The 23,618-nt window shown below is 32.6% G+C and overlaps 1 protein-coding gene across 1 annotated transcript in view; it reads right to left on the minus strand.

Moving 5' to 3' along the window:
* The window catches only part of COL11A1 (collagen type XI alpha 1 chain), a 206,523-nt gene that overhangs the window by 91,283 nt on the left and 91,622 nt on the right, over nt 1-23,618 (minus strand). Inside the window, exons 16-31 of the mRNA XM_058538650.1 lie at nt 22,925-22,978; nt 22,761-22,814; nt 22,532-22,585; nt 21,291-21,344; nt 21,125-21,169; nt 19,885-19,938; nt 19,398-19,442; nt 19,086-19,139; nt 18,573-18,617; nt 14,073-14,126; nt 12,898-12,942; nt 11,437-11,490; nt 11,311-11,355; nt 6,813-6,866; nt 5,025-5,132; nt 2,819-2,872 (exon numbers count right to left, since the gene is read on the minus strand). Of these exons, the coding sequence (XP_058394633.1) occupies nt 2,819-2,872; nt 5,025-5,132; nt 6,813-6,866; nt 11,311-11,355; nt 11,437-11,490; nt 12,898-12,942; nt 14,073-14,126; nt 18,573-18,617; nt 19,086-19,139; nt 19,398-19,442; nt 19,885-19,938; nt 21,125-21,169; nt 21,291-21,344; nt 22,532-22,585; nt 22,761-22,814; nt 22,925-22,978 (873 nt within the window). The remainder of the gene's footprint in view (nt 1-2,818; nt 2,873-5,024; nt 5,133-6,812; nt 6,867-11,310; nt 11,356-11,436; nt 11,491-12,897; nt 12,943-14,072; nt 14,127-18,572; nt 18,618-19,085; nt 19,140-19,397; nt 19,443-19,884; nt 19,939-21,124; nt 21,170-21,290; nt 21,345-22,531; nt 22,586-22,760; nt 22,815-22,924; nt 22,979-23,618) is intronic.

A 23,618-nucleotide genomic window follows, 5' to 3' on the forward strand; every position in this document is an offset into this window, starting at 1 on the left:
TCTAAGAATTTGACAAGTGAGTATAATCCAATATGGAAATAATTTACTTCCATCAAATTTTATTTGGAAACAAATATTCATTTCTGTCCTTAATAGAATAGATAACTAATCACATTTGTAGAGACTCCATTCAAACACATTCCTCTTCTGCATCAATTTTATTTTTAATAAGCTAATTTTCTTACATTGTTTCTGCTCTAAGAAATTTATGGAAAGAGACAAAAATGTCCAATATACCAACTAAACAGTTTGTAATATATGGGCATATTCTTCTTTTCTCACATAAGCAATTATCACCAAAATATACAATTTCCATGAAAAGGTATTATCTGCTTTTAAACGTAAAAAACAAACAACAAACAAAAAGCCAGAAAGTCAAATATTAATGGTCCAATTGGCTCAGTCAATAAGCGTAAAACTTTTCAAATTATTTTAAATGCTGTTCTAAATATAAAAGAATCCTACCTTAAAATAGATTTTACTTTTTGAAATAGCTATCATTTTATACTACATCTGGCAGTGCATCTTTTAAAATCTCATTGTAGTTTGTATTGCTGTTAAGACATTGGATAAATTATAATGTCTAATTAGAGTTCTTAAATTGGTTGAAAGAGATTAGCAGCTGAATTTCACTTTCAGTACAATAAAGACAAATTTATTCAAAATTTATTGGCTTCCACACAGGAAAAAATGTGAAGCTATCTTTGATCTTTGATGTGCCCACCATTTTTTGTTTTAGAACTGAGAAACCTAAAAGGTTTTTGATCACAGAAAAATAGTTAAGTTATAAAGAAAAGTAATGTAAAAAAACAAGACCAAAATTTCAGGCATCTAGGTTAAAGCATAAAGAAAAATGTTTGATTCCTCTAGGAAGAAACATTTCTCTCTAGTCATTTTGGTACATTTTGTTAATAAAAAGAACTCAAAGAATATTGAACATAAAATTGATTTAGAAAAAAAACAGAAAAGATAAAAATGTCAAACTCATAAAAGAAAATTGTGTTCGTTCAAGTAATACGACAGTTTTCTGTTTTTAAATCAAAACACCACCACAGTTGCAATTCAACTTAGTAATAAGGTGAAGAATTTGTGAGTTAATCTAAGGATAGCTTAAGGTCGTGAGTTATGGAGTGATGTCTTCTTTTACTCATAATAGATGTGAAAATGCTAGACATTTGAAGGAAAGGTAACTAGGAGACAGGGCAGTGTGTTAGAAACTATTTAAAAGATAAAAATTACTAATCAGTGTTCTAAATGTAGACAGAAACATTTAAATGATGCTTATGTTATTTTTAAATCATAGATGACACGAATCTTGTTTTAGAAGGGCTCAAAGCATTATGTTTACCTCCTACTGCACAAGGAAATGAGGATTTTCTAGAAACTCAATGAAAAATTATAAGACAAAACCTCATGGCAAGCCTGAAATTGTGTCATCACATGAGGATGAGTGAACACAAGTGTATGTGGTTCACATTTATCAGGAGGAAGGGCATTTTTGTCTCCCATTGATTATCTGTGAAACTTAATAATAAATACATGTTTGGGGACTATTATATAAACAGGATTTATCCCTATCTACTGTACCTGTCAAGCCCGAATGGGTCAAACAGGGATAGATAGATGATTGATAGAAAGGTAGACAGATAGATAGAAAGATAGATAGATGATAGATAGATAGATAGATAGATAGATAGATGGATATTTTCATGAGCATATAATTAAAAGAATGGTATAACTACCTCAATATTAATAGCCAAAATTTATATATTAATTCACGTAACCAATTTAATGTAACTAGTCAATGCATCAAGTGCAGCAACTTAACAAAGTTTTATGATTAGCTTGAGGAAAATTAGTACACTAGGTGAACATGCATTTTTATGCTTAAAATGTGTATATTTCAAATAGTCAGAAATAGAACTTGAGTGGTGTAAAGGGTTGAATGGTGGACTCCTAAAAGATATATACAACATCCAAATCTCTGGAACCCATGAATGTTACCTTATTTGGAAAAAGAGGTCTTTGTAAATGTAATTAAATTAAGGATCTTGAAATGAGATCATCCTGTATTATCCAGATTATCCCTAAATCCAGTGACAAGAGACAGAAGAGGAGAAGACACACACACACAGAAAAAAGGGCATGTGAAGAAGGGGGCAGAGATTGCAGTTATGCAGACACAGGCCAAAGAACACCTGGGGCTACCAGAAGCTGGAAAAGGCCAGGATAGATTCTCCCCTAGAGCCTTTGGAGGGAGCCCGACACTGCTGACACCTTGATTTTTAGACTTCTGGTCTCCAGAACTGTAAAAGAGTAAATTTCTACTGTTTTAAGTCACCAAGTTCATGGAGATTTGTTACGCTAGCCCAAGGAAACAAACACTGTGGAAATGAGGGAAAATAAAGAGGGTGAAAGTTGTATTCTAATTACCATTTTGTTAAAACATCAAGTTGTAATTCATACCTTTGGGGTACTGGAAATGAAATCAAAAGCTATTATCCATCACCTGTCATCCACTTTATAACTTGTAGATAAACTGGTATGCTGCCCTGGAATGGTCCTTATTCCAATTATGAGGAACTAGCTGACTACACCTTATTTTCACGATCCCATCTCCTAACTACTCCAATCCGTAATCACGTAGGCTCTCTGAACTCCCTGTGCTCCAAGAGTCCACACACTCTATGACTTTCTCTTGTGAAATTATATTTTAAAAATTCATCATCTCTATGTTACAAACTGAAAGGTAGCCATACGTGATTAAGTGGTTCTACAAAGTGTTGATAAACTATAAAAATCAAGCTAATTGTTTTACCTTTGGACCTTGTCTTCCCGGATATCCTGGTAATCCTGGAACACCAAGTTTCCCCTAAAGTTAAAAAAATAATAATAATAAAGAATTCTAAGTTGAATTAAGTTTAAATGATGATTTTAGTCATTGTTCTAGAAGTTAGAACCAAATATTTGCACACTCAAAAGGAAGATTTGCACGTTTTTATCATACTTTCGTAATATTTCTTCATTTGAATAGCAGAAAAACTGTTGCTTTGGACATAGTTCTAATGCTATAATAATGTTCACTAACTTAACCTCTATTGTCTAAGTGACAGTGCCTTCTTTAAGGACATAGAACCCTGAGCTAAGGGGAATTCTAGGACTCTGAACTCTTTAAGCATAACTAAAGAAAACACCTGAGGTTCTTTAACATTAAATACTATTTCAAGTTAGTTGATATAGTTGAATCTTTTTGATAAAAGTGCTTCATTTGTCACTGTAAATATAAAGCAAGCAATCATGACTTATTTAACTTTTTCTCATTAAGTAAAATTTAAATAACTATACTAAGAAATTCTGACCTAATTTCTGAGCAGAGTTTCTTCTTTTATTCAAATACCTGGATAAATCTTGGCTAATAAGTACACCAAATGTTGACAGCTATAGCAAAATAATGATGATTTTTGTGGAGTGTTAATTCCCGAAGGTGGGTACTTGAATGTGCAACTATTTTGTTCCAGTGTGGTGAAATTACTTCTCAATCTGAAAATACTAAAACTTATAATGATGTCCCCTTGGATACATTAAGTTATCACAGCTTGTTTTATGCCACTGATTTGAAGGTTAATGAAATTCTCTAATTATGATCACAGAGCTTTTGTGTTCTATGTTAATTACTACATTAGACTATATACTCTTATCCATTTTAGAGTCATTTTAAAAGAAATCCAGACAGAAAATTTGTTTGTATTTTCAGTACAGTGATAGGCAACTTCAACAAAGGGGAAAATACTAATGAAATGTTAAAGATGAAGAATTGTGGACTAAAGTCCTGATGCCTCAGAATAGTTCGTGGGACCATTTACACAGTATAGGGTGTAGCTGAGAGGAAGATTCCAGAATAGCCTTAAACTATTGCCAAGTGAGCGCTTTAAGTGGAAGGGTTGTAGGGCCTTGTAAGTCCTTGTCTTCCCCCATCTTTTCCTTCCGCTGCCTAGACACAATGACATTACTCATCAGTTCACAAACAGCAACTAAGAGTGTGCAACGGTGGAAGAACTCCTGCATCCGATGATTCCTAACGACATGAGGAAAGGGTTTATTTGTCTAGTCACCATCCCTGTATAATCCTTGTATAATATATTTCCCTTCTGGGAAAGGATGGTAAGGGGGGATTACAGTTTTCTTAAATAGCATGAAATTTCCATATTTCATAGAATAAAGGCATGTTCTATACAGAAAATTTGGAGAATAGACATACATACAAAAAGAAAGGAAATTATCTGAAGTATACCACCAAGAGATAATTATTTATATTTTCCTTTAGTGTACATAATGGGATAATGCTTGTCATAGACATTTCTAGTTGCTTCTTAATTTAACTTCCTTGCACATTATAAGATATTTACCATATCACTAAATACTCTATGAAGGCATAATTTTAATATTACCTAATATGACATCTAAATGTAAATGTCATGGTTGCAAATATTTTTACATACTACATATAGCCCAGCGGTTCTTAAACCAATGAACATTACAATTATCTGGGGACGTTTTAAAACATAGTGATGCCTGGGTTGACTCCAGATTAAAATTAAAATCTCTTGAATTTGGGCCTGAATATCAGTATTTGTAAAAACACTTGCCCTGTGAAAATACACGTTTATGTGGAAAACATGGAAATACACATTTTGGTTTGAGGGGCAATGATGATTCTACTTGTTCCAAAACAGTAAGTAGACCATCTTTCATCCTTTGTTAATCACACTCAGATTCTCAGTGTGGAAGAGCTTTAAGGGCTCTTTAACAGTGGCTGATCCTACATGGCCAAAAGGGGTCTAGAAAATAAGGAAGAGGAAAAGGGATAAATATAGTCAACTCATGATACTTCTAAGTAGTATATGGTTATGCTTGAAATTTAATAGAATCCTCTAGATTTCTGACATGGATGATTAAAAATATTTTAAAATGACCCTGAAGCATCATCTGCAAGAGGACCTGTGAATTTCAAGTTGTTCTCTGACCTTCTCTCCTGCTTGACCAGAAGGACCAGGGTCTCCAGTTGGACCTGCTCGACCTTTGGGGCCTTCAGGGCCATCCTCTCCTCTTGGACCTACTTGACCAACTTCTCCCTGAAACACAGAGTAACAGCATTCTTGTAACTTGATAGATATTGGAGATTGAACGGCAGAGATTATAGTCTATCAAAAAATCATATCCTTCACTCTTGGTTTGTTTATTCATGTTTTGTTTATGACAGAGAGACTTGAAAGTGTTTGACTTCATCAATCTTTCCACTAATAAATAAACAACTGAATATAGTCTGATATTTGAAAACCTACAGAAGCCCGATGCTACCATGTGTCATATTAAAGTAATTTTAATGCATCTGTGTTGCAGAGAGAAAGAGAAAAATAATAATAATTAAGATTAGATAGTGTAGGATGGCAGAATATGCCATTCCAAAATATGCCACATTGGCTTAAAGATTATTTTGAGCTGAAGGTAATTGAGAAGAAGCAGATACAAGAAAAGTTCTCTGCCCTTCCCTACTTGCCTAAAAGCAAGCATATAAATTTGCAAAGGTTCCTTCTTCCCCTTTCTACCAGAAAGAACAAAAGTTAATCACTAGAGACAACTAGACCCTTATCAGTCCTGAGCCAGACACCAGAGGAATCTACACAACAAACTTTACTAACTAGCCTTTTTATCAACCATTGGTTTCCATATATCTGCCTTCCCACAATTTGCAGCCCTAGAAACTCAAAGTCTTTTTCCTTTGTCTTGTTACTTCTATAAAAATTTATTGTTCCTTTTCTAAAATGCTATATAAGACCAAGTTCTAACTACCCCTTTGAGTTACTCATCACTAGAGTGATTCCGTGTGTAAACGTGATGCACAATCTAGCAAACTTTTGTTTGCTTTTCTCTTGTTACTCTGCCTTTTGTCAGTCTAACTTTATGGAGATCCAGCCTGAGAACCCAGCAGGGTAGTAGAAAAAAGAATTTTTCCTCTCTGACAATAGCAACTTTGGAAACCACTGGTTTCCACACAAGAAACACAAGAAAACACAAAGAAAAACACAAGAAAAATGTCTCTATTTTAGACTTGGTTTTCATCTATTAGGTACTAGAATATGTAAGTTATTGCCTTCATCCTGGACCTTTGTCCAGGATGTGCATTTTATGTGCATTTTAGGGAAACAAAATGTTCTATGGTATGCTTCTTTGTTAGATTTATTGGGTACTATTATGCTAGTTATAAAATAAATCTTCCCAATAAAATATTTAATTTACTTTAGGTGACTCACATTTTTGTTTGTTTTCTAGACACTCATTATCAGAAAAAAAGTATATTACTTTTACAGTCAAAAATTCAAGACTACAATATAATAAAAATTCATGAAAGCTGCAGAAACGTAGTTTCCAGGCAGCACAGCTCACTATATATATGGACAAAATTTAGAACAAACCTATCAAATTACTTCTTTTAAGCAATTTGATCATCATTTTTGAAAATATCTATAAACAACAGCACTCAATTTATATCTATATATACACACACACATACACAGGTACATGTTAGGGGACATATGGAAATTTAATATAACATCAAAAAGACAATTGATACTATATTATCTCCACAAGAATTAAAATGTCTAATCTTCACGTAAAAACCAAAGTGAGCAAAATCTCAGGTAGTACAAACATTTTTATTTATCTTGTGCTTGCTATATTTAAACATAGGAACACCAACACATACATACACTCATATAATTGTATGTACTAGTGCAAATTTTCTTTTCACTTACTCTATCACCTTTAAGACCCATGTCACCTTTGAATCCTGGAAAACCATCTTCACCCTAAAAAATATAAATAATAAATCAGTTGTTCGGATGAATCTAAAATATGGCTATATAAAATATCAATACTGATAATTAGGGAAAATTGTTCTGAGAAATGTGACTTCTAGTTGTGAAATCTCCTCTTTCCTATTCTAATCCTTTATCCCCAGTATCTTCATATTTTTCTATAAGTATTGCCTATAAGTTAGTCTAGGAAATTTTTTACAAATACATCCATTAAGTTTTCTCTATCTTTTGGGTGAAATAACCATTCTCTTATAACAACATGTATTCTACACTATTTGAACCAAAAAAGTAAATATTTAAATAATTATCATTTTAATTTTGGATTACAAGAACTTTGGACTACCAAACAAAATGTCTTTATTCAATTTACTAATTTATATCTAAGAATTTTATATCATGCATTTTGTAGTAAGTGCTTTAGATAAATACTTTCTAGCTCAACTTCTTCTCTATATTATAATCTCTTTTCAGATGAAGAATAAGCAAATTAATATTATCTTTTATTTATAAATAGAGATTGCTCATTGTTCCACCATATGCACAGACCAGTATTGCTGAAAACTGGGCATCTTTTAGCAAAGAGAGGAGAAATTTTGACCATGGAAATATTTCCTACCATTCTTACCGAAATCTAAACTTCTAAGAAGTAAGCTTCATGAAATACCTTGCTATCTCTTAATTTCAAGAAAAAAATTTAAATATCTAAGGAATAATCATTCATATATTCAATAGCATTAATTAAGCAATTACTATGTTCAGAGTATTGTGGAGTATTTTGAGGTTTTTATCTTGCCAATAAGAACTGAAGGTAGAACATTTGTGTTAGTTTTGGTACACATAGAGTGGAATGGGTGTTCGAAGAACAAAGATGATGATGCGGATGATGGTGGTGGTGGTGGTGATGGTGGTGATGATGATGGTACTGCTGGTGCCGGTGGTGATGGTGATGAGGCAAGAAGTGAATTGGAGGAGGTTTAACGGGGGAGGCAGTATCTTAATTAGTAGAGTCAGAGGATGGATATGACTTGTAGAGTTTGAGGAAAGGACATTTCAGGTTGAATGTGAGAACATAGCTAGAAAGATTGGCACATAAACTTCCACATCCTGTTGCCAAAACAACCTCTATAAAACACAAAACTGATCACATCTATTTTTACTTTAAAACATCTCTGTGGTTCCAAATTGCTACTGATGAAAATAAGCTGCCACCACCTCTCCACTTCCTGCCATGATTCTGCCTTTTTTCACCTCTGCAGTCATATCTGTGGTCTTGAATCTCCACTCTACCCTCACCCAATACTCTGGGATTCAGTTCTAGAAAAACTGAATTACCTGTATTTCCATTTGTAATTCTTCCAAGCTCACACACACACCTCCAAATCCTTTACCTTCTCTAGTCACCTGGTGATACTTGACTCTTCTTTCAAGACTCAGTCCATAATTCTGCTATGAAGTTTTCCATGACCTCAGCTTTTCCCCACCTAAAATTAACCTCTCCATCCTGCATGCATCCAATGAATATTTATTACTGCAATAACCTGCCATCCTGCACTTAGTATATCATAGGTCTCTTTCTTTCTACTAAATGGTAGGAAACCAGAATCATGCCGAATTAACTTCTGGGTCTCCAGTGCCTAGTACATTTTTGACTCTCAATAACCATGATATTCAATGAACATTTACTAAATGAGCACTTGGAAATTATCCATGCCTTAGTGTGAGTCTGGCAAGGTATGTTAAGGTCCTGAAAATACCAGGTAATTATTAACATATATGACTTCAACCTGAAAAAGGGATCCAATCTTGTATCTTGGCTAAACCAAAGAATTCTGACAGGTCTAGAAGTCTCCTTTAAGACAAACATGATGTTTTCAATATTCTGGCCATAACGTAGCCTTGTGGAAGTAGGATTCTCTCTGTACTGAATGCAACTGGGCAATAGCAGAGGCTTAAAAGCTGAAAATGACCACTTAACTTCCTATCGACTATTGTCTTCATTACCTTCTCCCTAGAGAGAAAGGTAATTACACAGTTGCCAAGTTTAGTTTAAAGAATACTGTACTCTATGTCAAAAAATCAGTAACAGTTTTTAGGTTTTTTCCAGGCAGATATTTTTTTTTTTAAGAGAGAACATAGTAGACCAGATGCTATTTCTGTCACATCTTTGTTTTCAATACACTCACAATAAAATCAATAAATTAGATGACTCAAATTATTAGATATGTCCTTATGATAAGTGATAACTTTTTAAACAAGTAATACAATGAAGTTACTAAGCTTTCCAATCCTAAAATTATCAGATCTGAATTAATCTTTAAAAAAATAATAAAAAGGAAACAGTTTTAGAAGATGTGTAAAAGAGGAATTCACCTATGCCACTTGGCTTATTGGGCTATGTTACCTGAGGTTTAAGAAACAAATCTGAGTCTAAACAATGGGGAATTTTAGTCCAAGTTAGGGTTAGGGTACTAACTTGCTATTTCACCTTTAGTAAGCAATTAATGTTGTTATATGCAAAACGAAAAAAGTTTCAACTTCTTTCTTTATCTCTTAATGAGATAAATGGTTGATTATAATACAAACTCAGAAAAACAAAATGAATAATGTGTATCAAAATTCATTAGGATTTAATAACTCTTCACAGAGTGTGAAAATAGGCAGAATTCTTATCATTTGAAAAAAGTTTCCATTAACATTTACATTTATTTAAATCTAGATAAGTAATATACTACTAGATTAGTATACAGGATGAAATAAGAGGTACAGCTGAAGAAAACTTTTGAAATTTTTTAGGACACTGTTCTCATTTTACAGATTTAAAATAAGGCTCAGGGAAAGTAAACAAACTCTCAGTTTACATATCTAGCGAGTATGAGAACTAGAATCAGAACTCAGAGCTTTTTAACTCCCAATTTAAAACGCTAATTCTTTCCTTCTGTATCTACTTGCTGCTTTTGAGACCATACAGTACTCAAAACAACCAGTAATCTCAAATTGTTTTCCTACAATATAAGGAATATACATTCATTTTTTTCCTGGGTGGGTTTCTCCTAACATATATCTCATCATGTATAATTTTATTTACCTCTGTCTTTTTGTCTCTACCCCTCTTCCCAAGAAATTTATAAGTTCCCTACCTCAATTAAACACCTTTCTTTCTTCCCTAAAAATCTTTGGGCGGGGGGAACTAATTCCAGAGAAAAAATTTAATTGACATTTAAATGTCTTCACAAGAGAAATTCCAAACTGAGACAATAATTTTCTTTTTTTGCTTAGGCAACTTGCAAATAAGTACAAGTTCAACACTGTCTGATCCATCACTGTGCTCAGTTGTCAACTCAGTAAGATAACTATACCCTGAAGTGCCTCTGTGATGACCAGTATCAGGATGAATTGAGATTCTCATCACAGTAGCTAAGTTAATGTAAAATGCATGACACTTTTAACACACTAGAAGTGAAAATAGAGTTGCACACCCTGACATTGCCTCAGTATGTTACCTTTTTATTTTTTCAGGAAAATAAAATATAATGGATATAAAAAGTCCATCCATTCCTGTTATCCACTCCTTACAGATATCAAATCCACTTAAGGTGCTTTTGATAACATTATAACTATGGGAATAAACAGTTGTCCTTGAAATCAACATTTATATTCCACATTTTCTCACCAAATCTACCAACATTTTATAACAAATCCTATTTTTTAAAATGCAATATAGTAGTAAGAAGTAATCCAATACCAATTCTGTGTAATGCCATTCCATTTCAACTTAATCGTTGAAGGATTTGGGGGCTCTACACTTACATTAAACGTTTACATGAAAAAAATCCCCTCACTTTCATGTTTTTTATCCAAAGACAAACATAAATGTTCTGTAAAAGATTCCACATTCTTTCATCCCCTTCTGCCTGGTTTTAATCTTTATTTACTTCTCATTAACGCTTTTGCTTTGCATGCAGCATCATATATGAAGACTTTCTCTTCCCCCAATAGATTTAAGGTACTTCTAACTTTCATATTTTGCACTGCATTTCAGTTTATGAATTGAGGGGATTTTAGTAAAAAAAAAGGAATAAACATTCCTCTTTTATGCATATAACAGTATATTGTATGACCCCTGTAGCAAATCCCTTCATAACACCAACTCGACAATTTACAAAAGTTAAATACATGTAAGAAAATAAAAGATGCAAGACTAATTTTGTCTATGACATAACTTTGCTTCTGTTCTATAATTTAGTCCTCAACTCAGGATATAAAAATTTTTTCAAAAAAGTTTCTAAGATACAGAGTACAAAATTAGACTTGCATTGTTTGGTATGTAAGTAATCATTCAATATTTTTGGGAAACAAAATGTCTGTTGAATAAATTTTAATTTCTTACATAATTGATATACAGCAACTAAAATCACTCAAATAAATTATGTTTTACCTTTTCACCTTTAGAGCCCTTGAGACCTCTGACACCATCTGCTCCCTATGGAATAAATTAAAAGAATTAAATGACTATAATATTTTACATTGGATTAAATAATGTGGGAAAAAAAATAACACTTACCTTTACTCCTCGGGGACCAGGGTAGCCAATAGGACCCTGTGGACCAGGAGGACCCTGAAAAAGACCCATTACAATTTAAATATACATTACACCGAAAGTACTACTCATTCATACACTATAATTTTACCTAACAATCTACAAGAATATAGCATTTTTCTACTATAGGTAAAGATTTCTTGGGTAATTTACCATTTGTTTTGAATGTCTGAAATGATGAACAAACTATGTGACTAGCCTTACCCTACTCCAAACTGATTATATGATATATTCATGTTAAGAATAAGATAAATAGGAGCCAGGCTGGTGGCATAGTGGTGAAGTTTATGCACTCTGTTTTCGCAGGCCGGGGTTCAGAAGTTCAGACTCTGGGCGCGAACCTACATAGCACTTATGAAGCCATGTTGTGGCAGGCATCCCACATATAAGGTAGAGGATGATGGGCATAGATGTTAGCCCAGGGCCAATCTTCCTCAGCAAAAAGGAGGAGGACTGGCAACAGATGTTAGCTCAGGGCTAATCTTCCTCACCAAAAAAAAAAAAAAAGATAAATATTATAAGTATGTGAAATAATGTAAATAATTATATGGTTAACAACTAATTTTCTAAACCTGAAAAAAATCTGATGTCCTCAATGTCTGTAATAGACCCTTATAGATTAACCAATAAGATTAATCATTTGTAACAGAAAACAAGTATAAATTTGCAGCATTCACATCATGAAGAATACGATCAAAATTATGTATTTTCCACAGCTGGCTTCATTTCGCTAGTCTACCTAAAGAAAACAATATGTCAAACATATAATTTCTGTAGTAATGCTGACTATTTTAATCCCAAACTAGCAGCTCTAAACCAAAATGATCCTACTCTGCACTGTAATCCAAAATAGTATTAACATTGAATAAGCTTTTATTTTGATATTTTATTTAGATATTTTGATAATCGTTGCTCTTATAATTCGACCTCCTCTTATTTAAAGGTTACCTGAAAGTAATAATTGAAGATAAAATTGGAGTAACATAAACAGCTTAATGATATTCAGTAATTATTGTCCAATTTCATTATTATCATTTATGGTCATTTATTCCACAAATACTACATATGCAGAATGCGGATTTAATTCTGATCATGAGAATATTTTTTAAAAAAAACAGAGAATGGAGTGTAATTGATAAAACTGCTAATCCAAAATTAAAAATTATCTAAGACATTTATTTACCATACCCTACACAAAAGATAACTATAGGTACATAATTTATATTTAAATGATAGCAAAAATTCTTTAGAAAGTAAAGACATATTTACAGGTAGAGATAAACTACTTTCTGATAATTATTTTCTAATATTCATATCCCTAAGTGATCATAGAAGAATATATATATCATAGAGATGATCAAAGTAAAGCATTTTTCTCTTAGAGATAAGGTGACAGCACATTTAAATAGATACTTTATAACATACCAGAGCACCCTTTTCTCCAGACTGGCCTTCTTTTCCAGGATGCCCCTGTATTTAGCAAAAACATATACTGGTAAGATGCGACATTAATGGTAGTTTATAACACTATGAAATTGTTCCCTTTTTTTCACTATTGAGGTCTTACTCCTTATGTTTCAAAACATATTGAACATTTTGCATCACTGTATATGGCTTTAAAAAACATTGGAAACTGTGGCATTTGGAAGAAAATATAACAAGCTTATATCGGATGGATGTAAGTTCCATCAACTACATAATGTATTTGAGAGAGCTTGGGAAAAGCACATAAAACAATATATATTATTATTCATCAACAATTCAACCCAGTTTCAATTAGAGTCTTACATAAAGGTATTTCAATCTGACTTCTATTTTGCATATTGGTCAAATAATCATATACGCATCTTCAAAAGGCAACTGAGCCATGTGGATGGGATATCTGAAAATATAGCAAGATCATAAATACTAATAGCGTTAATAATAAAGTTACTGAGAGTCAGTAAATAAAAATGTACAGCCCCATTGTAACTGTACTTAATAAAAACAAGTAGAGGCAGGATAAAAAAATTTTGTATCCTAGCTCTGAGTAAGTAATTTGAAGAGAAAAAAAAAGTATAAATAACAAAATTTAAAAATAACAACTAGAACAATAATTACATTATTTATTACTATGTGATAGGATATAATAAACATTGTTATATTTCAGGAGGAAATCCCTGAGGGCTGAGGAATTTTTACGGAAGATAGCTGAGGAAATTTACAAATGGTGAGGAATTTCACCTGGACTCTCAAGAAACATGTATTTTTAAAAGGAAGAGAGGATGGAAAAGTGCTTCCCATGAAAATAAAAGAACACAAAGAAAGGTATAGCAATGGAAAAGTTTAGAGCATGCTGAGAGAAAAGTGAGTGGTAGGAAAATATGAGATTCCGGCTTAGAGCACCAGAATGAGTTTATCCAAAGACCACTGCAAGCTTGTTAAAAATTTTGCAATATGGATGTGACATGATGAAATGGTATTTTAGAGAGATCAATGTTTAATTACTGGCTACATTTGCTTTTATTACTGAATTCATAAAATCACTTCTAAAACACATGTAAGATCTATTTTTGAAGATGATATACAGAAATATTAATGACCAGGTAACTATTACTTACAGGAGGCCCATCAGCACCAGGAAGTCCTGCCAGCCCTAGTTTTCCTTGTGGTCCCTAATCAAACAGAGAAAGAGAATATTTTAGTTTAAAAAAATGAAAATAACGAAAAGTCTGACATTGGACACAGGAATATACTACTAATAAAATTCTTAACTTGGGTCACTGGCATTTATCTATAAGCAACGAACATTTAAATACTTTTTAACATGTAGAAGAAATGGTATATAGGGATAAATGAAAATCAAATTTAACATATCTTAAACATATGCTAGTTTCTGGGCTGCTAAGTAGTCCTAAATGTGTCTTTTCTAATTAACAAATTAGTTTTTGCATACCACAATAAACTAGAGCTTAGAGAATAAAAAGGAAAGCAATATAGGTCAGAAATACATTGATTTATATCATTGAAGAGGCAAACATTGGATATTCCATCAATGATATTAAGTGCCAATTCAAATAATTACATAGTAACATTGATGAAACATCAGTAGTTATTAAAATATTTTAAGAAACACAAGTTATAGTGTGACAGTTATTCATAAGATATGAAGAAAAATAAATTTAATATTTTTGTTTGTTTTGTTTTGTTTTGTTTTTGGTGAGGAAGATTTGCCCTGAGCTAACCTCTGTTGCCAGTCTTCCTCTATTTTGTATGTGGGTTGCCACCACAGCATGGCTGACATCTGGTGTAGGTCCAAGCCTGGGATCCAAACTCATGAGCCCGGGCCACCAAACCAACCACTAGGCCTTGGGGCCAGCCCCAAATTTAATATTTTGATGTAAAAAGGACATCATCTAATCTGAAACTAACAAATATTAACAAAATAACTATTTCCTCAACAGATTACTCTAATCCCTGTTTACCACAGAAGGTTTCAAATCTCATTTAACTTGACCATTGCTAAGGTTGGAATGTGGTAAGGATGACTATTGCAAAAGTAGATCCTTTTTTGGGAGAAAAATAGGCGTTCGGCTGAGAATAACCAACTTTATCAAGCCCCAGAGCCCAAGCTATTACTGCTTACTGGTCAAGTTATTAGCCAGGATTTAGAAACAACTGAAAGGGCAAGGATATAGCAGCAATCCTAGACTGTGGACATAATTTAGGTTCTTCTATTCTCAGAGAGTATTTAGGAAAAGCACTGTATTCACGTAGACTGATAGTACAGAGTTTTACAAGAAAGCCTCACTTAAATCACTATGGAAGAACAACAAAAAATAAAGACAACCTTTAACTTGAACAATTTAGATTTTATAACTGAGGTTAACTGCATATCGTTTAAAGAATTTAAAAATTTCAATCCCCTTCGACACTCTGCAAAGTCATATTCAGTCAAGTAATCTAATGTTATGCAATAACTATTACAAAATACTAAGTTTTTAACGGCAATATTTTGCCTGTCACTTAAATTATCTTTTGCTATCAAGACAATGGTCTTATTTCTTAAAAACAAAATGGAGAGTACTAATGCAGAACTATTCCATTGATTATTATTATCAGTAGATGTGATATTTCTGTGACAATGACTTTGTGGGCAATATTACATGGGTTTTTTGTTGTTGCTATATATTTAAGGGTAGATTAGAAATAGTAAAACTCTTTTATGATAAGATGATTTTTTAATCAAGTTAAAATCAATCCATCTCTCTTAGAATGGAAGCTCCATGAACATTTAGTCTGCTTTCTTAACTGCTTGCTATTTCCCTGGAGGAATGAGACTAAAGTTCAATGAATGAATGTCACCTTTTTAGATTTTAATAAAACAGTTAAAATATATCGTGTTTCTATGCACTAAATTAATCAATTTACATAAATATAAATATATATATACATAATTCATTTTAACATTTTGAGTCTCAAACAATTCCATGAAATATCATTATCTAAGAGTTTGGGTAAATGTGACAGAGTTGCAATATGAATGAACCCAGAACCATATCTATGTTTTCAAAGTCCTTGCCTTTAACTAATGTTTATTTTGTGTCTTTCTGTTTCATACTTAGCTCATAGTGTTATACAATGCCATTTGTTTTCTGTAAAGCAATTAATGTATGTGATGTAAATTCTGACATCATAAATTAAACCACAGGAAGTATTCAGTATATTTGTTATCAAAATGTCAGAAAAACCAATATAGTTGTGATCCATTTTAGTTAATTAACTTAAACTTTACAAAATGTTTTATCACAAATATATTAACTATATAATATATAACAAATATAATAACAAGACAAAGATATAAAAGTTATTAGAAATTAAAAATATGTCATTACTTAAATTATATTAATTGTTAGATTATACTATAATCCAAGTGAAAACACTATTCACCAACTATTGAGAGACAAGGCTCTTGAACCAGAATAAACAGATCACAATATATCATAAAGAAAATAAAACTAATATAGATAGAAAATAAAATATATACCATAGATGCCATATAAATAAAACATGTTTCCTTCATGTTCTTGAGTTCCTTTCTCCTTTTGATGGAAAGACACTATCTTTGAACCCACAAGCTGGTATGTTCAGAGTAGAGAAAGAAGCAGCTTGTGTTTAAGATGTCTCTCTTCTTACCACAAGTGCAGTGAACCAGATCTTATATTTTACCTTTGGCTCCACAAACAGAATTCAAATAATACACTAATTTTCCTTAAGAGCAAATTCCTCTTAGGAATCCAGCGCATAGTTGATAAAATCGTGGTAGAAAGTTTCATAGGTGCATGCCTCAAGTGCAATTTATTACAAATAATATGGTTATGATGAGCTAATCTAAAATATGATGAGTGGCACAGATTAAATCTCTGATGTAAGTAAAGATTTAAAATCCCTTTGGGACCTAACATCTTAAATTCATAAGCCATTTTCCAACAGCACTCTAATACTGTCATCATATAGAAAAGAGGCACAGAGAAAAAGTACTTTAAAGACCACTTAAGTTTGATAGGTTAACTCTTACACCTTAATAATAAGATAAATAACTTAATTAGAATATTACCAAAGGTTTTGAATATATATTTTACCAAAGAAGATATAGAAATGGCCAATAAGTCCGTGAAAAGATGCTCAACATCACTAGTGATTAGGGAAATGCAAATTAATACCACAATGAGATACCATTTCACACCATCAAGAACGACCGTAATCAACAAGAGAAACAATAACAAGTTTAGTGAGGATATGAAGAAACTAGAATCCTCATATATTACTGATAGGAAGGAAATATGGTATAAATACTGTGGAAAACAGTTTGGAAACTTCTTAAAATGTTCAATATAGATTTGTCATATAACCCAGCAATTCCACTTCTAAGTATCTACCAAAAAAAATTGAAAACATGTCTACACAAATACTTATATGCAAATATTCAGAGCAGCAGTATTCTTAATAGCTAAAAAGTGTAAATAACTCATATATCCCTCAACTGCTGAATACGTAAACAAAATGTGGGGTATTCAATCAATGGAACACTATTTGGCAATAAAAATGAGTAAAGTACTGATATATGCTGCAACATGGATAAACTTCAAAAACGTTAAGCCAAATGAAAGAAGCCAGACATGAACTTCACATATTATATTCATTTCATATGATTAAATTCATATATTAAATTCACTTATATATTACATTTGTATGAAATGTTCAGAAAAGGCAAATCTATAGAGAGAGAGAGCAGATTAGCAGTTGTCTAGGTCTGTGGGAGGAATGGGGAGTGCAAATTGACACAAAGTTTCATTCTGGGGTGGTATAAATATTCTAAAAATTTGATTGTGGCACAACTCTGTAAATTTACCAAAAAACATTGACATGTACACTTGAAATGAGTGAATATTTATGGTATGAAATTACATCCCAATAAAGCTGTTAATTTTTTAAAAAATCTTATGTTCAGAGAAATCAGCAAAAATAAGAAAAAAGGTATTAGAAAGAATCAGCTAACATTGTGCTGTAACTACAGAGGACAGGAAATATTACTCAGGGAATCTCACAGAGGAGATCAGGGAAAAAGACATCTCTTCAATTAAAGACTTATTCTTGTTTTGATCCAGACATTGAGTTATTAGCAAGAACATCATTTGCCATTTATACATGAGAAATGGTGGTAATGATAACTTCACAATTTTCCCTTAATCAGATCTTGCTAGAAACCCTTTGTCACAAGCAAACCTAATTACATTTTTTAAATAATGAGAAATAAAAGGAGAACCAAAATAAAGAGAAAACTCACTCATATCAGTATGTTTCTGAAATTAATATAGCTGAGAATGTCACATTTGGAAGCTATCCAAATGGAAACTTTCTGTGAAATTTTTGTCATTTACAGTTCAGAGATGTATAAATGACTTCTCACATTGTACTCTCATGGTTTAATTCCAGATTAATTCCTTATGTGCTGAGCCATCTAGATAACTTATCAAAAACAGAAGGCAGGCCTTACACCTGCTTAAGGTTGAAAACCCAAACTTGTTACCAGACATTACTAGAACAACAAAGTAACTTACTTTTTCACCAGGAGGACCAATTGGACCTTGTGGACCGGGAAGACCCTATTTTAAAAGAATAAATTTCATACATCAGGAATCACATCACAAGAATACATTTTTAAAATAGTAAATTATTAGCCCTCTATTTCACATGAAATGAGTTATGAGACTCTATATATATCCCCCACATTCTCCATGAAGTTTTGGAACACTATGAGGAGTTTTACACAAGCAACTCTTTTGGCAATGGGATTGTAATTTGACCCTATTCAGAACCCTCCTGCAGGTGTGGCCATTAGTCCTGGCATTCCATGAACACTGAATGACTCATTTTTCTCTTGGAAGAAAGGGGCCTCTGCAGATTTGCTCAAATTAAAAAGAAAAAGAAAGGGAAAAAAGGATTATCTCCCTGAATTCACATTGTAAACATTCTTAGCCCTACATAGAAAAATTTGAGGCTGTCAATTTTCTAGTAAAAAAGATACCATCTTACCCCATTATCTCAAAGGAGCTGTGATGGCTTAGACTTACCTGAGGTCCTGGATTCCCTTGCTGCCCTGGAGGTCCAGGCTCCCCCTGGGGACCCTGCCATAGGAAAATATAAAGAGTCTTTAATAGAGCTGTTTCACATAATAAGTTTTTTTCTTCTCAATTGAAAAATAGTCCCCAAATCAATTTTCCCTATAGATAATCTGGAAAATCTTGCAAAATATTAACGCTAGCAGAAGCCAATGTACTTAGCAAAATGTTGTAAGAAATCTTTATCTTAGATTTAGCAACAAGAGTATTTTGTTAGTAGCCAATTTGCAGAAGTGAGTAATTTTATGGGTATTTTCTACATACCATGTTCCCTTTTGGACCTGGGGGGCCATCTACACCGGCAATACCCTTCAATGAAGAAAAAAATACATATGGATATTTATAAGTTTAGAGGCTACAACAGAAAATCAAAAAGACTAACCTAAGAGCATGACAACCACTAGCCTAGGGTGACTGAAAATCATTTTAGGATTTAATGGAAATGACGAAAAAGGCATGGTCTATACTCTCCTATCCACGTCCACATTGAAGATAACCTAGCAGCATTTTCCCGTATGTTGGGAATTTGACATGAAACAATAATATGGATAAACTAAAAGGAAGAGAAAAGAAAGAAAGGAGGTGGAGTATGGAATGATCAGTTAAACTGAGAGGCAGCATCATTAGGTCTTAGAACACAACAAGGCAGTGAACACTTGGCTGTCCACTAAAAGCTGTCACAGCCTCCAGGCTTTAAAGAGTCTGGCAACAAGCTTTCCCTAGAACATCCTGAGTTTCCAGCAATACATACAGGCTGCCCTGTAGGTCCTGGAGTCCCCCTTGGTCCCAGCAAGCCTCGTGGACCCTAAGAGGAAAAAAAAAGCACATTCTCAAAAGAAATGCCTTCAAAACACACTTCTTCCTTTAAAGAAATTTTAATATAATGTTTAGAATAAAAATATTTGTACATCTTCCCTTAACACACCAAAAGTGATGTTTAAAACACTATTTTTATATAACACAAATACCTCGTGTTTATATTGATCCAGAAGCCAAAATGGATAAGTGAGTCTTTAGTACAGAAACTGTGCTTCTTTGATTCTATAAATTTACATATGAATCTCTTGGGAAATTTTAAAAATAGAAAATATTTTAACACTTTAAGTAAGTCACTTTTGTGTCATTTTCTGATTTGAATGGCAACAGTGAATCTTATTAAATCTTATTATTCAATCAGATAGACTATACGAATAGAAAAGTCCTGATTCTTATTTATTTTACATTTAGGTAAATTCCATCTTGAGAGAATATTCTACTGAGGGAAAGAAACAAAGAGCTGAATAACTATATCTGCAGATTGTAGAAATCATTTTCTTTAAAGAACTTTTAAAATTCTTATTTAAACTTAATCGATTTCTTTTCATCTTCCCTCTCGTCCATCTGTTCCTCCTTCTTTTCCCTCTTTAGAAAAGTCAATACAATAATTTACCGTCTCTCATATTCACTTGAGCTATTACGCCTTTGAGCTGACAGGTTCTATAATGCGGCTTGCTTCTAGCCTAGTTCTTTGATTAACTAGCTTTGCCTAAACCTTCCCAATTCAGTTTCCTCATTTTGTAATATTCAGTGGGAAAAAAATGACATAATCTAGCACATTTTATCCTTATAAATTGTACTTACTAAGCTCCTCATTTTTTTGTTTCTTCTGGTAATAAGATTCATTTATCCTAAATACATAAATAGATTCTGACACTATTGATGATGTAAAAAATTGAAACAAAACAGAGAAACAGCAACAAAAACTAGGTAAGTTTTTTCAGCTGACAACATGTTATATTCTACGGTTTTTCCCCTCAATTGTCTACGACTTTCTCTACAACAAAAGAAGAGCTCTATGTATCTTTTTTAAAATTTTTTTCACGTAACAATTGCCTGATTAGTTTGGTAAAACTGCAATAGTCACCTGACTTTATTATTGACTTTATTTGTGTCACACCAATTACAATTCCTCCAAAATAGGGTATTATTTAAAAAGCAAGAAAGCTGCTTACAGCTTCACCTGGAAGACCCCTTGGTCCAATTTCTCCGTCTTCTCCCTGTCGTTGACAAAATAAGTGGGAGGGTAATGCAATTTAGACAATGTATCATTTCAACATGATTTTATTCTCTCATGTCGTAATTTTAAACATTTCTTAAAAGAAATGAAGTTTAATATACCCTCATTCCATCTTCACCAGGAGGACCGGGAGGACCCTGGGGACCTCGTTCCCCCTATTAAATAAACACAAATATAATTAGAATATGAAATAAAGTGGAATATTTAGAAGTCTATCCTACAGCTATCCTATTGAATAAACAGAACATTTGGCAGAGAAAACTAATGCTTTATGTGTCCTCCACAGAACATTTCAGAGATAAATCATAATTTCACATTAACTGGCTTTACATATTGTATGCTAGGAAAAATGTTCCCTGAATTTTAAAAAGAAAAAGATTTAAATAAAATACCTAAAATAATTTTCAGACATGTAATTATTACAAGCTAACCCATTTAGAAAATTATTTTGCTGAAGATGGTTTTAAACATGGATACACTTTGGTGATTTTAATTTAATTTAAATTTTTTCTGCTTCTAAAATAATTCATATTAAATCAGCACAACTCTAGAAGACTAAAAGAATTTTGGATTTTTTTAAAAACAAAATTATATGTTTCTCTTGACATGTCATAGGCCCACACTAAATATCTTACTAGACATCCCTAGGATTCTCTCTTTTTTTTAATATATTCTCCAATATACCTGAAGGTTGTCCTACCTTCATCCTTCACTTCTGGAGAAGAAAAATGAGAAGATCCACAGCTGATCTTTTTTTGAGAGACTTGACTTAATTTCGCACTAAAAATATCTATTGGATTGCCATTCAGCATTTAGCCTTAGCAAATTACAAGCTCTTGCATTGGATTGCAAGCTCATATTATCACAAAGGAATAGCTTGTGGTGTCTCTATCTACCAGAACCATCTAATTTAGTATAATAAATTACAGTGGCCAGTATATCTTTATATTAGTGTCAGACTGCCTACAGATGTCTTCTTTTGAGTATATTTCCACATACAAAATGTAAGAGGAAAATTGAAGCAATTATCAAAAAATTAGAGGCAAAATTACATCTCCACACTTGTTCTTCTATAAATATGATATTTTCCACATACATGTAACTAATTCAGCCTCAAATTATGTTTGCATTAAGTATTTCAATGTCTGAAAACAAAGAACTTATATTGATATCACATGTGTAATTCTACTTATCTTTCTTCAAGTGTCTAGTAGATGTAATAATTTACTAAATGGAGTCACAAATATTTAAATTAATTTTTTTCTTCTGATTTCCTAAAGTACATCAATTCTAAAATTTCATGACATTCCTGTATAAAAAGTAATAGAATGGTATATCTTACCCTGTGACCTTTGTCACCTGGTAGACCTGGAAGTCCATCAAATCCTCGATCCCCCTGTAAAATCATCATCATCATCATCATCATCATCATCACATTCCCAGCCTAGTTCTGTACTGTAATTTGAATGTGAAATATTCTTTCATATCAAGAAACGTTATTTTATAATATAAAATTTTCAAGGGTGAACTGACATACAAGATCTGAATATACAAATATATGAGCTGCTGACCTTCGCCCCAGGTTCTCCCGGCATTCCTCTTCCTCCATCAGCACCTGGACGACCCTGGTAATGCCAAGAATACGACTAAGCAAAAGGGGTTCCTACTGGTACAGAGTAAAAGATAACTAATGATTTCAGATGCCCTCAAAATATGCAATGAAAACCAACCATACCCTTTTTCCAGGTTTTCCCGTTGGACCAGGCGGACCTTGGACACCACGAGGGCCCTATATCAAAATAGCATAATTAATTCATTTTATAGAATTCGTGATCAATAAACTCAATCACATTGAGAGAGATGGTTTTAGAAATTTATATTCTCTTAATTTATCTTAATCATTTTAACACAAGAAAATTTTTCTTATGTAAAAATCTAAATAGTAGACAGAAGAATCAATTTTTCTATAATGGCTTCTTGCAAAAAAAGAGTCATTATTTTATTAAGTTTATATAGATGTGATCACATTTAAACAAACGAAACACAAAGTGATATTTTAAACTTTTAAAAAATCCTCAATTATTCATTTTATTTTAAAAACCTTGTGGTTTTACATTTCCTTTGACTGAAAACACTGTTAACCATCCATCTCATTCCTCTGCTATTTCCAATCTCTTGTCCTTCACATTTCCCTTCATTTTTTGGAGATCCTCTCATACATATTGATTTCTTTTATTGCACTTATCACACTGAATTATAATTGCCTTTTTTCATAGTTGAATCTCCTCTTAAATTGTTAACTGCTACGGATTTGTCTTTAAATCTGTCTTGTTCTCCATTATACTCCTACAACATAACACAGTGCCTGATACATGTTTCTTTCAATCATCTACAAAATGCCAGAGGATGACTTGACAATCCCTAATGCA

This window comes from Diceros bicornis, chromosome 4 (assembly GCF_020826845.1).
Source record: "Diceros bicornis minor isolate mBicDic1 chromosome 4, mDicBic1.mat.cur, whole genome shotgun sequence".
In the NCBI taxonomy this organism is placed as follows: Eukaryota; Metazoa; Chordata; class Mammalia; order Perissodactyla; family Rhinocerotidae; genus Diceros; species Diceros bicornis.